The sequence below is a fragment of the Dermacentor silvarum genome, chromosome 1 (genome assembly GCF_013339745.2).
Source record: "Dermacentor silvarum isolate Dsil-2018 chromosome 1, BIME_Dsil_1.4, whole genome shotgun sequence".
NCBI classification, from domain to species: domain Eukaryota; kingdom Metazoa; phylum Arthropoda; class Arachnida; order Ixodida; family Ixodidae; genus Dermacentor; species Dermacentor silvarum.
In genome coordinates, this window is record NC_051154.1 from 134,462,080 (window position 1) to 134,477,598 (window position 15,519).

General features: G+C 46.8%; 1 protein-coding gene across 2 annotated transcripts; it reads right to left on the reverse strand.

Moving 5' to 3' along the window:
• Positions 1-6,564: 6,564 nt before the first annotated feature.
• Positions 6,565-13,587, reverse strand: LOC119460583 (adult-specific rigid cuticular protein 15.7-like). 2 transcript variants are annotated; one of them, XM_049655592.1, is made up of 4 exons: positions 13,559-13,587; positions 10,483-10,587; positions 9,701-10,033; positions 6,565-6,805 (listed from the first exon to the last, which is right to left on the reverse strand). In XM_049655592.1, exons 1-3 carry the CDS (start codon positions 13,568-13,570, stop codon positions 9,737-9,739), a joined length of 414 nt encoding a protein of 137 aa, XP_049511549.1. In that variant the 5' UTR covers positions 13,571-13,587; the 3' UTR covers positions 6,565-6,805; positions 9,701-9,736. The 2 variants fall into 2 exon arrangements, with proteins under 2 accessions (XP_049511549.1, XP_037577539.1); XM_037721611.2 differs by having other exon boundaries at positions 6,567-6,791.
• Between the last annotated feature and the right edge of the window lie 1,932 nt (positions 13,588-15,519).

The window sequence follows — 15,519 nt, forward strand, 5'->3', positions numbered from 1 at the left end:
TGAGGGAGAGAGAGAGAGAGAGAGAGAAAGGTAGAGGAAGGACAGGGAGGTTAACCAGAGGTAATCTCCGGTTGGCTACCCTGTACCGGGGAAGGGGTAAAGGGATGCGAAAGGAGAGAGAGAAAAAAAATAGGTAAAAATAAAAAATTGAAAACATGATTGCGGTCTACAGCGTGACCTGGCTGTATACGCAGTAACATTATGAACAGACAACGACGTTCCACGTGTATGTGGTTTCACAGAGCTACTACGTTACAGCGCGTGCTGCGAGATAATGGGACATAGAAGCTGCAGTGCAACCAGCCGTAACAAGTTCTGTTTTCTTTGTTTTTTCCACTTCAACTGCCGATGATAAAAGTGGCTCACCAGCGATTGCGCAGAGCCGACGTTGACGAAGGCTGCGTTAAGAGCGGTGTGTGAGCGTGTAAGCCTTTTCTCACGACCACTAAAAGCATCAGCCCTCTGCGAGGGTTTTAGTCGTCGTAACAAAAGCGTTGTTGCGAACGTGTCTTTTCTATAATTGACAAATCGTAGGTTCTTTTTTTCTGACATAGTGACGTCGAAGGGGCCTTGATCATGTGCATAGTGGATCACGCGAGCTTGTGTAAGCGCACGACACGCCATGGTTCGTGTTTGCTCTTTGTGCTGGGTTCTGCTGGGCATGATATTCAGAAAAAAAATAATAATTCGAGTGGCGTTTTATGACTGCCGTTGGCGTGTGAATATTTGCATTTTAGGAGACGACGCAAATGCCGCGTGACTTAAATGCCCAAACGACACTTGCTTCGTCCCTCGATTATATCCCTCTTATCCACACATCACGATTGGCTGATCAGGATAATAACGTAGCGCCGCTCAGACAATGGACGAATCGCGATAAGGACAAGGATTTCGGTAGAATCATTACATGAGCCCGGCCGAGCTCCCAGCGATATGCGGCGTCCATGTTTACCAAAGCAAATTAATCGGCAGAAAAATTAAGTACTAAAGGACTGAAGGTGGAGCTATCGGTAGCTACAGAGGTTGAGGGTTCGGATCTTGTTGAGGGTTCGGAGAGCAAACGCGACTTCTTCCGTCGTGCGAAAGGCAGTGGGGGGATGGTAGAGAGGGAGGGCAGTCGATGTTTAGCTGCGGCACCAAATGAGTATCTTGCGACTGGGCGCAAGGAGAATTCTTGACTCAATCTCCCACGTGAAACGAGGAAAGCGAGATGGCAGGGCGGGAGGGAAGGGATGCGGCTTCTACTCTGCCAGCTACAGCGTACTTGGATGGAGGGAAACAACTTTATTCAAATCCGGCGAAGTTTAACGACCCCGGCTCAGGCCTCCCATGAGGGGACTTTGAGGCCTTGCCTCCTCGCCGCCTGCTGGGCCCGCTGGACTGCCCACTCTTGTGTCTTGAGGTTGGAGCTGCGCAGAGCGGCGGCCCACTTAGACGCAAGAGCCTCCGGAGCTACAGCGTACTTGTACTTTGCGCGGCTGAGGGCTGTTGCGTGCACCGTATCTTGAAAGCGATCTCCACAAACTCTTACCTTTGTATGCGCTTTGCTTTCGCCGCTCAGTTTCCGTTGAAGCGATAGACCGCACGAGCCTTCGGTCGTTGCTGCAGGCGCGCTTGATCACGCCAGCGTTTTGGCAGTGGTTGTGTGCGGTCATCGAGTGTGATCTGTTCATGTTTGCTTGTGCGCGCTGACACCATAATTGTTAATTCAGTTAGTAAGCGAATGTGTCCAAGTTTATGCAGCCCATAAAACTACTATCCTTACTCCGTACAGCTCTCTACTCGGTAAAATCAGAATCAGACGCTAAATTTCAGAATCAGGCACAACTGAATAAGAAATAAAAAAAAAACTTGTTGGGGACACAACTCCAGGCAATCCAGAGGGCCCAAGAAAGGGCGGAACATCACGGTGTTCCTGCCCTGACTTGGACGCGGCCTGCGGCTTCCGCGGGTCCCCGATAGGGGCGCCCGCGTAAGCTCCTCGGGTTCAAATAAAGTTCATTGTCTGTCTGTCTGTCGAACGTAGGGCGACACGTTTGTGACAACACTTTTTCATATGTAAGATTCGAGTATATCCAACTTGAGGAATCAATGATGGAACAGACCTTATGCAGTCAGCATTTTCTTAAGGATGCCAGCCACAAATTCCTGCGCTATACTCGGCACTATGACGACAATAGCGTCAGTGTCTGTTCTTATGGTTCAAGCTCTGGTGAAAGAGTTAGTGGACTGTCAAACAGGGAAGGCACAATGTGCGTTGTATTCGCGGCCTTTGTTTTTGCCCATGTTATCGTGATTTGATCACAAATGTTGAATGGTGCGTAGGGACAAAGTTTATTGCATCTCTTGTAACGCTCTCCCTAATGCTGAGCCATTTTCCCCCGTTCAAGTATCTACTTGTACATGATTTGCTGGTCACCGACAACGAATAACTGCTTTCTTATTACTTCCTTCAGCAGTGAGGATATGTTATTCTTTCTAGCGGATGTAACTAAATGTTAAATCCTGGCGTGTCTTTTACCAGGCCAATGTATTACCTATTCTATCGACCCTTCGGCACTTTCTAGCCCAATCGCCGAATGATTCCATGACAGTTCGCATACCGCCGCTTCTCGCGCTGTCGTCATTGTCATAGTCGGTCCAGTTGCAGCCACAGCACGAATGTGCTACACGAAACCGACGCTGCCATGACACAGATGGGACAGAGAAATAAGGCGTATCCATTCACCTATATGGAATGCAACTAAGCTCGCACTCAAGAATTCACCAGCTGCCTTGCTCATATTTCCGCTCGTCATCATCGTATTTGTTAGCTATAACTATTAACTGCTCCTTCCGCCTGAATCCGCGCCATCGTCGTCGTCATCGTAGACACAGATGTCAACCGTACTAATGCTATGGTACCTCTGTGACGTCGATCTCGATTTTGAGTATAACAATCGCTTCACAGCATAGTAGCCGAAGCGAGTTAAAATGTATGCGCTGCAGAAATAATAGTTTGTCAATGTTGCGAAGTCCTCCGCGGTTCTCATATTTGAGGAAGAAATACCAGCTCCGACAAAGTTTGGGGACCTACTTGAGGAACACGGCGGCTGAGGAAACGGCGGCTGGGTCAAAAGAAGTCGCGAAAACACTTTGCGGCCATAATTCTGCGTACGTGCAGAGGCACGCACCTGCTTTCCAGCCGCGCACAGAGGACCAGGTCGTTATGATACGTACGATCCCTACTGGATTGGTCCGTGGTACGGACATGTGCTATCCGACTCGCCGTTGACTCTGTATACTGGGAGTAGGTCGGATGGGTGTACACGAATCCCAATTTTCAAAGGAGAATGATGCATAAACTGTTCGCGCCACTGTCAATGCCTGCGGGAACTGGGGGCAAGTTCACGAAGCTTCTCGTTCGTATGTGATCTTTGCCGTAATCCGATTACCTTTGCTGATAATATATCCAGCATCATTTATGAGTAATATGTCCAGCATCAATTCTAGCTTAAGATATTTTTGTGAATACGGGCCCAGATGCTGGGCGTAACATTGCGAACCTTAACGCGTTTAATATTGCGGTGGCTATGACTGTAACTGCTACGCAACTTGGCGAGAAACTGCGCGTTCTTCGCTTTTTCTTTTATTGAATTCTGAATTCGTTTCCTTAGTGTCAGTGCTTATGCCTGTTCTCTTTGTTTTCCCTTTACTTCTTTTACAATCCTCTTATAAATATCACTGATAGGACTTGAAGCTTGGTTAGTTGGTTCATGATTCTACGAGTAAGACCATGCAGTAGTCAAATAGGGCACGAATTAAGTAGACTGGGTGAATGCTTGATTATGAATAAATTTTTATCTAAAAACCAATAGTTTCTAACATCAGTTATGCTCAATTCTTTTTTGAATTATTATTTCCTGTGTGGTTTCGTAGACTGTGTGGTTCCCCTGTCCTTCCATTCTGCCAGTGTAAGGCTGTGACGACCGATAGCAAATTATGCTTTTGTTTGTATGTGTAAATATTAGCGATTTTTTATTCTTATTTTGCCACCTAGAGCTCTGGAGCATTCCTGCCTTATCTTTCCTGTATTCAATTCATTTGTAGTTGAACATTATTATTGTTGCCAGTTTTTTTCTTAGTTTCCTTTCTTGTTTCATTCTTGCATTTATATTAAAGCGATAGCTTACTTTAGCTACTTTGGCCACTTTGCATGGTTTAATGGTGGTCTCGCGCAACGTGTGGAATACCCACAGGACGTGTGATATAAAACTCGAGAGGCTAACATGAGCGACGAGGAGAAGAGTAAGAGCTGAATTAGAGGAAGTGGTGAGTAAGGGGCGAGGAGGCCGCTCGAGGCGCGTTCACGCTAGAGTTACTGTACAGTAACCTTAATATATAGTAAATCTAATTCCTGCCGCGGGCACCGCCACCATCTTTCTCGTGCTGTCCCGCTGACAGGGCATGCGCGTCTCGCGCGCGGAAGGTTAGATAGCCTCCAGCGGGGTGGCTTGAGTTTGGCTGCAAAAACAACGAAACGAGGTGGATGCACCGTCAACGCTATCGCTCAATCACCTGGGTGGTGGAGTTAGGGCAGCGGCTGCCTTTCGCTGCTGGCATGAGCGATGCACGCACACGCACTGTACGCACACTCTAGCGTTCCTGCTGTGCTGCGGCATGTATGCTCTGAGCAGTAAACGTCAAGCTAGCGTTATCTGATATTTCACTTATAGCATTTGAGGTCCCCCGGCGGTGGCGACCTCCCTTCCTCCTCGCCCGCTGGTTTCTCTCTAGCGCGTTGTAGCGGTGCCGCTCTCCATTCTGTCCAGCAGCAGTCGCCTTGCATCCGGCGTCACGCCAACATGTTGCACCCTTGTGTAGTCAGCACAACGTCCGAGGAGTTTAACCACAACGCTAAACTTGGCTATCGCTGTGAATGCTGCGCCCATCGGGCGAGACTGGCAATTTTTTTTATTGTCTTTCCTTCAACCACCCTTATCATTACCCATTTACCCACGACCCATTATAAGTACGTGCCATCTTTGAGGATCACCATCAGTAAACGTTTTTATTATGCATGCTAGTATATCAATATATAGTTTGCAAATGAAGTGGCAAATCAGAAGATAGAAAAGCTACACCTTCGCGCTACGTGTGGTAAGACTGCACTGCACAAGTGCAGTGCAGTTCTGTTATCTTTCTGAGTGCACAAAGTAGGTAAAGGGTACACAGATGGGGTGTGCCTCCCCCCCCCTCCCTCCTTCTCTCTGGAGCATGCACGAGCGAGTGCGTGCACATACAACCCCCCCTCCCATACACACACACACACACACACACACACACACACACACCACACACACACACACACACACACACACACACACACACACACACACACACACACACACACACACCACACACACACACACACACACACACACACACACCACACACACACACACACACACACCACACACACACACACACACACACACACACACACACACACACCACACACACACACACACACACACACACACACACACACCACACACACACACACACACACACACACACACACACACACACACACACACACACACACACACACACACACACACACACACACACACACACACACACACCACACACACACACACACACACACACCACACACACACACACACACACACACACACACACACACACCACACACACACACACACACACACACACACACACACACACACACACACACCACACACACACACACACACACACACACACACACACACACACACACACACACACACACACACACACACACACACACACACACACACACACACACACACACACACACACACACACACACACACACACACACACACACACACACACACACACACACACACACACACACACACACACACACACACACACACACACACACACACACACACACACACACACACACACACACACACACACACACACACACACACACACACACCACACACACACACACACACACACACACACACACACACACACACACACACACACACACACACACACACACACACACACACACACACACACACACACACACACACACACACACACACACACACACACACACACACACACACACACACACACACACACACACACACACACACACACACACACACACACACACACACACACACACACACACACACACACACACACACACACACACACACACACACACACACACACACACACACACTCACGCACACACACACACACTCACGCACGCGTTCTGCTTTGCTCGACTTAGCTTGTTCACGTATCATTGAACGATGCAGTAAAACAATTACCGCTTCAAAAGAACATTATTAATACTTTTCCATTAAATGAAAAGTTTATTTGTCAGTTCAACACTGTCTTCCATTCCTGTTATCATCGTGCAACTATTACCAATCTCCTAATTTATACACTTTTATAATGGTCGTACACTGAATGTTCAGCGAGACACTCTTGTGCAAGCTGTACAGAATGGCCTGGAGAATGTACGAGCTGTAGTGTGAGCGTGAAGCAATGGAAAGATACAATAGCAGGCGATTATTTCAGTGCGGTAGCAGGAAATAATTTATTTATGTACATGTATTATATACGGCGAGCACCCACAAGAAGCACGGACTGAGCAAGGGTGGACAGAAGACGCAGACTTGATGCTCTCTGGGAGCCACGAGGAACGCGCAGCACGTACGAGGTTCACAGGCAGAAGTGGAGTCGCTGGTCGGTCGTTGTCCCTTTTCGACCTGCAGGAGTTGGCCTGTGAGAGACGGCTCTAGACTATGACTGGGAACACCGACTAGAGTGAGCAGTACGCACGAACCAGCAGGATAGGAATTCGATTCATTGCTTTCATAGTATGCAAAAACGGTTCGTAAGAATGTACGGGGGCCAGTCATTATAGCGAAAGCTATATTGCAAGGCTTGTAATAACATTGTAGTAATATTGTAGGTGTCAATGAGCGACATAGGCCTTCTGATGATCAAAAAGCTTTACGAGTAGAACACAGCATTGTTCAATCCAACATCCTCTGTGGCACATGGTGGCTACATTAGTATTTCGAATTGTCTCGCAGTAACGAAATGTTCGCGCTTTTATTATAGAAACAGAATTATGATGTCGAATTTTTGTGTAAGCATGTTTGGGGAAAACAGGTTAGCTTGTGGGAAAATGCCACGCGAAAAATTAAAGCGAATGAAATATTTCGCGCAGACTTGGAAGACTCAATGCTTTCCCGCAATTACGGGTAACCTCAAGATGGTAAACAGCTCAAAGAAAGCTTCGTGTCTGCTGACCCCATTTCCGAGCACTCCAGTCAAATAAGGAAAGCCTGCAGCTCACAGAGCGTACACTGTTTAAAAATTTAGGCTAACTATGTTAATGCACAGCGAGTAGTTACTTCCGTCACGAATCACAGTCATGTACTAGAATTAAATACGTCGCAGCCTCAGCAGCAGAACGCCATGGCGATCACCTCGGCGAGTCCATATAGAACGTATTCCAATTAAACATTCCGCTACCACTGAAATGAACCCGCAGTCGCGCAATGCCCAACAATGCTACTAACGAATATCTTATGATGCCACGAGATAGCTTACCACCAGCAGCGGTCACTGTCTTAATGCTAATTGTTAAAAAGAACAAAAGAAACATACAGGAAGCAAAATATGTACACACTGGTCCTGACTTAAAGGCAGGTTCACTTTATGTATTGAGAAACGAATGCTTCTCAGTACATCAATTCAGTTGCATCAATTACGATTCGAGTTTCGTGACTTCTAGCCTAACCTTAGCTCTAAATAAGAAGCAATTTGCGCGTTTTTCTGCGCATTTACCAGAATTACATAAATACGCTTTTAACATAATGATGTTCAGTGGCCATGAATCCGAGCAATTTTAAATCTGTCCTAAATATTATCTAGCTGAACGATGAAATATTCTATAAGCTAAACGACGAATTATGTCAGCTTCAGTGCCTCGTGAAATCGAGATTGACTAAGAAAAAGAGCGCTATGACGTAGATGTCTCCGCCCCCGCAGTTCGTTAACCTGGCTGTTTAGGATGCACTACATTTCACTGTCCTTAAGTAAAATATTTAAATTTCCAAATGCTGGCACGTGGAAAAACGTAAAGCCAATTTTCTCGAGTTATTTTTTGATGACGTAGTATCCTATACAAGCAGCATGCATATTAGAAGACAGTTTTTATTTCTAGCGTATTGCTTCGCGTATAAACGAAAAGAAAACGTAACGCACTCCCTGCTGCAACGAAGCCCTATCAGTTCACTTACATGGAGCTCGCCAGTTTGCTACTGAGTTGCTGATGCAAATATCGGAATCTTTAACAAATAATGACGACGCTTGTGGCTCTTGGTAAGCGCTATTTTTGGGCTAAACTCCGACCTCTGGCAATGTCGTCATAACAAACCTCTACAGCAACCAAACGGGCACACCTTTGTTCGTTTTGGGACTTATTTGTTCTACCTGATAACGATGCGAACGACGTTTCCTGATAGTGTGCCTTCCCGTTTTAGAACTGTCGTCGCGTACTAGAATAGTCTAGTGCTCTGCTCGTAACCCGTGCGTGGGCTATTTATCATGCAGCGTTAGCATGCGATTCGTTATCTTACTGCGGCACGGGCGCTGCACAGGAACTAATAGTGAGTGTAACGAAAACGGTCGGTTGCCGCAGTTATCCTCAGCAGTCCCCGGAACGTGCACTAGAGCATGCGAGACGAACGTATTGCCCACAAGGAAAGTACTTACGTAAAAAGGGCGTGTCTTAGACCGACCATTGATCACTCATCTGAGAACGCCCAGAGTTGGAATTAATAGGCTTGGCGTCGAAGGCATGGTCTCGGTGCCTGAAGATAATATCTTGAACCATGGTATAGCGCGCAGCACGTTTAGCATGATCGCGTGTTCACTGTAAATCCTCTTTAAGGATGACACTGAAGTGTGGAAATGATTGATGATGAGGTTAGAACTGAAAACATACAAATTGGCATCGTTTTGAAGTATGCTATGCCTAATGCCGGTGCGTCTACCTGTCGCTTTTGTTCTAGAAAAAAAAAGTTTACGTAGCGGTCGTAAGCAAAACATCGGTTAAAAATATAGCTAAATTGCTTTTTGACTACCTGAAGTTGGTACCTGGGCTATGAGGAACAGCATAAGGAATGACTCCGGTTTGATTAAATCGCATGGGGTGCCCTGACGCGATAATGTGAGATAATGTGTATCTGTATCTGTTAATGTGTGTGTGTGTGTGTGTGTGTGTGTGATAATGCCGAGATAAATTAGAGACGATTAGAATATTGGTGGACGAAAAGCAGAGGTGATAGAACCGGAGTCATTTCATGTGTAGGTAATGATACAGTATAATTATAGATGTTTCAAATAGGAAAGTTAAGATCGAGATCAGATAGGCAAAAGGCTAGGTAGCGATAGATGTAGTAGAACCTGATTAAATCAAGCAGGCTAAGGGCTTATTTGTAGCCACCCCGTTTCAAAAGGGATGCCAGTCATCATCATCATCATCATCATCATCATCATCATCATGATCGCGCGGGCTCTTTGTCACTTTAACACCATAGAAATGCGAGTGCATAGCCGGGAACTAGAAACGACGTGGACGTCAGCACAACCTTACACGTACGGTAGTATTCAGAGTGGTTGTCAGGTGAGAAAAGTCCTATCCGTGGTATCCATGTCCACCGCCGATGCCGTACGCGGGAACGTGCTTTCCGTTGGCCGAGTGGTAGGGTGCGGCGGCCGGTAGGCTCGTTTTGGTACCGGGCTCATTGGTCTTGACCATTGCGCGGAAGCCCCACTTGTCGGCCACGTAGTGCACCTGCCGGTGGCGGCCGTCGATGTCTCCCAGGTAGTAGGAACCATGGACGGGGCCGTACGCGGAGCCGCTCTCGTGGCGACCGTTAATGGCACCGTGGCCGTTGACGATGTCGTAGCCGAACCGGTAGTGTCCGTAGTCCTGCACAGTCTCTTACTATAAGTATTCCTGAAGACAGCATTTCATTGCTAAGTAAGAAAAAAAGAAGTAGAAACTGCGGGTAACTTACTGCAAGTCGCGCGAAAATAATTTGTGTGTCAGAATTTGTCTGTGTGGCACCAAACCGTTTTTCTGGTCATGAGATGATAATAGCTCCATTTTTGCGGAGGTTAAGGTGTTTACATGTAGCGCGAGGAAGCATTTTAACAGACAGAGCTCAGAGAAAGGGCTAAACGGGCGTATGAGAAAGTTAGGGAAAAGGCGTGCATGACTGAAAGCGCACACATATCTGGTCTCTTTAGAATTTATTTTCATTGTGGGCGAAACTGGATTTACTAAGCCCCCCAATCGCCTCGTAGCAAATTTTTTCCCTATGTACTTGCAGACTTGAAATGTTATGAAAGGAAAGAAAATGATGAAGGCTTACTTACATCCTGTTTCCTGTACTGTTTGCTGTGGCCTCCGTGACCTCCGTGGCCTCCGTGGTAGCCTCCAAGAGCAACAGCCACCAAGGCAAACAGAATCGTCGTGTGAAGCTGAAATTACAGTGGGGAAGCATCGTGTTGTACACCCAAGATTAGGTCAAAAATTAACTGTCATGAAGTACCTCTGGGGGCAAAAGCACCTGCTGCTTTGGTGGCATCAGAATTAAACGCTTTGATTGCACGAGGCTAAGCAAACTACAACGAGTGAGTCACTTTTGGCCGATGCCGTTTCATTGCCGTCTTTGTTCAGAATTTTAAGACAGAAGGCCCCAAGGGCGTAATTTGAAGGCGTTAGTCATCACCATTCCAACATCCGGGCAGGAATGGACGAATCATTAGTGAAATATATCGACTCAAGTGGTCACGCCATACGAGCATACGCCATGAATAGTAGAGAAATTCGTTAAGACTAAGTATCGGGGAACCTGTATAAGAAATGTATAAAAGGTGATCTTTATTTGTATGCAGGAACGGACTTTGTTTGCACTGTTGAGAGCAAAAAGTATCTTAAAGCCAATAAACTTTGCGAGAAGTGTGGAGGGAGACGTAGAACAAGCTCACATAAGACAGATACCTGTAATTGAAATGGTACATATCTGACAAGATTGTCGCCATGATAATCTTATGTGATCACGTATTCTAAGCATGCGCAAATAGGTAATTCTACTCCACGCTGTAAACAAGGTAACCTTTAGAAAGGTGCACATTTAGCAATTTTTCTTGAAACCGGCACTTTTTGTTCCTAAATAAAGGTACCTTGCTCTAACTAATACTGCTATCGGGCCTAAAGTAACGTGCGACCTAATGCTTAAATCAATAGGAGTAAAAGTTACAGGAGTCAACAATATGTAACAGCGGCGCCAGGTGCAATTTTGCCGCATGTATAACATCACAACTTGCATGCACTGTAATTAGGTGCACATAGCACCTTCAAATAATAATAACATCGGTTCTACTTTCAGATGTAACGAAATATAACGAAAACATTGAATATCCACGTGGATCTCCCTGTTATTTATGGTAAAGAGCGCCGCCGGCTTTAAAGATGTGAAAATGTGCAACTAGATAAATGTTACCATATTTACAGTGTAGGAAAGCATCTTTGGGCTCTTGTGATGTGCGCCCTTGTAATGTTCTCCACTGCAACATACTTTAACTACAAGATTGTCGGAAAGAAATCCGGGCAAAGTACAGGGCTCAAATCAACAACAGCAAACGAGTCAGAAAATATTAGTCGACTGTGTAGCCACTGAAAAGGGAGGGAGCAGCCAGAAAAGAAAATCAAGCATACGCCCAGGAATTTGCTTAAATGGCAACCGTATGAAACTAATTTCAGAGGCTGCTTCCGCATGGCGGCAGCGCGTTTATTTTTTGCTGGAGCTCTGACCGAAATGGGTCCCTTGAACATGCCCAATGAAGTGGAATGGTCGGTGTACCCATTTCCTCCTCCTCAATTCGTTAGCATTATCTCTAAATTAAACAGCCACTGCCACTTGTGAAAACACTGAAATGTTTGTTGCTGATAAACTACATTTCGATCCAAGTCCCTTGAGTGGACAAAATAGAATTCGATAAAGAGTATGCAGTGATTATGCAGCGATAAGAGTATACAGTGATTTTTTAGAGGGTTGCAGCCAAATTCTTCCCCTTGGTAACTGCCATACTTTGCTGTAGTGATAAAGGCTGCGTAGGGTTTCAGGCATGTGTACCGAGAACTCTCGCTCTGAAAAAAAAAAAAAACGCAGTACTTTTCTCTTAATCCTAATTGATTGATGTGTCCGTAAATGCGTGATTGAATCCAAGGTACTTTTCGGAAATAAATGGTTCAGTAGGTTTATATATAGATTGGGCACTGAAAGCTGACTCAGTGCGTGTGCCAAATACATTCAGCTTAACTGGAAAATGGATGTACCATTTCTGCGTTATAATCTCAAGCGGTGTGTCATCATCATCAGCCTATTTATGTCTACTGTAGGACGAAGGCCTCTCCCAGTGATCTCCAATTACTCCTGTCTTACGCCAGCTGACCCCATCTTACGCCTGAAAATTTTCTAATTTCATCACACAACCTAATTCGCTGCCGTCCTTGACTGCGCTTACCTTCTTTTGGCACTCAATGTGCAACTCTGTAATAGAGCACAAGTTTGCTGGTTTGCGCATTACATTGCCTATCCAGCTCCATTTCTTCTTCTTAATGTCAACTAGGTATCGGCTTCCCCCATTTGCTCTCTCATCGACACTGCTGTCTTGGTGGGTGGCCCCCTACAATTTCATTGAATAAAGGTGCCGCTCTCACCACGAGCGTACAAGTTCGGTAAAGGTAACGTGTAAATAACGTTTCTCCGTCGAGGGCCTCGTTGCAGGCGTTATATACGTGTCACCGCCCGTGCTGTTGCGCTTGAAGGCGAAGTGACAGCTAACGGGCTTCGGGGTTTGCATCAAAACAGACTTTACCGCGCAGGGTAGACCATAGGCCAAGGTTGTGATGCCACTTTGACTGGTCAACCAGCTTGGGAAGTGCTTTGGTAAGGCGCAAAAGTATTAGAATTATGGCGAATTGAAAACGTTAACGTCGGCAGACAACTAAAAATTAATTTTTGACACCTCGCTTTCACGGTCAGGTGCGCTTTGTCGTCTGCAAGTATTCTAATGGGTATGTACGGCAACCTCATCCCGACTGACGGCATAGAAGTGCAGAGCTCGTCAACGTAGGGCCATTCTTGACAAGCTTTGCACTTGGTCGGAGGAAAGGAATCTGGTCGCACGTCCGGCAAAGACCCACTAACAAAAGCAGAAGCCCATTCCAGGACGTCGCCCTCTGCGCTCTGGACTGGAGTCGCTGAGAAGGGGTGCGTTGTTTGGTAACCGTGCGGCACCGAGGAAAATTCCTGCTTCCAATGCCGTGCGAGCCACGTATCTCGGCGGTACCTTACGCGCTCTGTGCGGGCGGCGGAAGTGGACGCGCCGCTGCGGAGGGCGGCCGAAAGCGTGCCTGCCTGCGCGGCGGTGCCCGTTCTCTCACCTGACTGACCATGCTTGCAATGTCCACAGTGGCTGGTGCGGATGAATTGGCACGGCGCGGTGCCCGGCTTTTATAGCTGCCCCAACTGTTGCTTTCCCTTTCCAAAAGCCATTGAATCGTTACGAATTCTCGTTTGTCAGGTGCTGATTTCGGAAGAGTGGCCGAGTCGCTCCTGCCAACCTCGCCCGGGCCACCTCCGCCGCCGCTCTAGTGTGACGTCGGCGTTTGTCCGCTTCTCAAAGAGACTTTCCCAGAAAGCGTCGGGATCTATGGAGTGGGCTTCTTATACATCTTTTTCTGGATTTGCTTCATGAGCGGACCCCTAGAGTTTTCAGGTTCTTTACAAATTAGGCAGCAATCCATTAGTACCTTCAAACGAATGACACAAAATTTGCCCGCAAAGTTGGGTTCGCTTGTTAGGAAAATATTTCCACGCGAGTGATAAGAAAATGTGCATCGCATTTGAGAGAGAGAGAGAAAAAAATTAGTTCTGGGAGGTAAGGCAGTAAATACTTTCAGTCCCGCGCTCACTGATGGCGTTCTGCAGCGCTGTGCTGATTGGAGGAATTATTTATTTATGCATACATTCGTTAATTGGCATAAATTACTGAAGTGTACTTTCAGTTCATAGTGCGCGTTGCCCGTCCTTCGAGTCTATCATGTGCTTAAGCCAGATGAATCGGGGACTTCATATCACCTTCTTGTTTTGCCGTCTATCACCCTTCATTTTAGTGTCTGCATCCCAGTGGCCGTGCTTGTCGACACGACCAGAGTCACTGCGTAAAAAAAGAAAAAAAAAACCATGCCCCATCCCCACACGCAACTTACTTGGCTTTCTCTTTGCGACGTATTACATTTTTTTTCTCGTATATACGTTGTTAGTGCAGCAAGTGACGAGACCTCGGATTTTTTTCGTCAATGTTGTTGGTGTAGTGCGTCTCGCGGCAGCTTTTTTTTAATTTCTGGGCCGTGAACACTCATAGCGTCTATGTTCCCCGGTAGCCTTCTGCGGAAACCGCATGAACTCAGAAGCTAGTAGATCCGAACTTATTGTTACACTGCTCTGCACAACATCGAGGAAGAGGAGCACAAACTTGGGGCTGAAGAAGACGACACTTGAGTGACTGGCTGGTTGTGTCAATCCTTATCAATCGTATACATATTGTCAATACATTTCCCATCTTGCTTCTTCCCTCCGTAACATATTTGGTGGAAGTGCTGGGTACTGATGTGCACGACGGAACTTCGAAGCGGACGTAGCCTGGCCACTAACAACATGACGACCGCTGGAGCCGGTGCTGGGACAGCCGCCATGCCGACAGGTGCAACCGCTACCACAACGCCGACAGTCATCTTGTCCCAGCCCCGCGACCGAGGCACGTTTTCCGGGAGCGACAATCTTGACGTCGATGAGTGGCTCCAAATGTACGAACGTGTCAGCGCCCATAACATGTGGGATCAAACTGTTATGCTGGCAAACATCATTTTATACCTGCAAGGTACGGCAGGAGTCTGGTTTCGAAACCACGAGGAAGAACTGACGAGCTGGGAGCAATGCAAGCAAAAACTCCGCGAGTTTTTCGGCAAGCCTGTTGACCGTCAGCGAGCTGCGCAAAAGGAACTTGGGTCCCACGTCCAGACGTCGACCGAATCTTATGTGACGTACATCCAGGATGTTTTCGCCCTTTGCCGCAAGGTTGACGAGCGGATGTCAGAAGAAGATAATGTGAACCACGTACTGAAGGGCATAGCGGACGACGCTTTTAATCTTCTAGTATATAAGAATTTTTTCACCATCGCCGACGTCATTACTGAATCTCCACGCTTCGAAGAAGCAAAAAGTCGTCGCATCGCACACCAGTTCACGCGTCTTCCAAATACAGGTGCAACGTCGCTGTGCGAGGACCTTCACTCTCCGCATCAGCTGCCAACGTCCGAGAGCCTCGTTCGGGTCGTTCGGC

What these genes read in the sequence shown, in the direction of transcription:
- LOC119460583 (XM_049655592.1), bottom strand. An exon ending in AACAGTACAGGAAACAGGAT is followed by an intron (nt 10,034 to 10,482) that starts GTAAGTAAGCCT and finishes GAGACTGTGCAG; the next exon opens with GACTACGGACACTACCGGTT.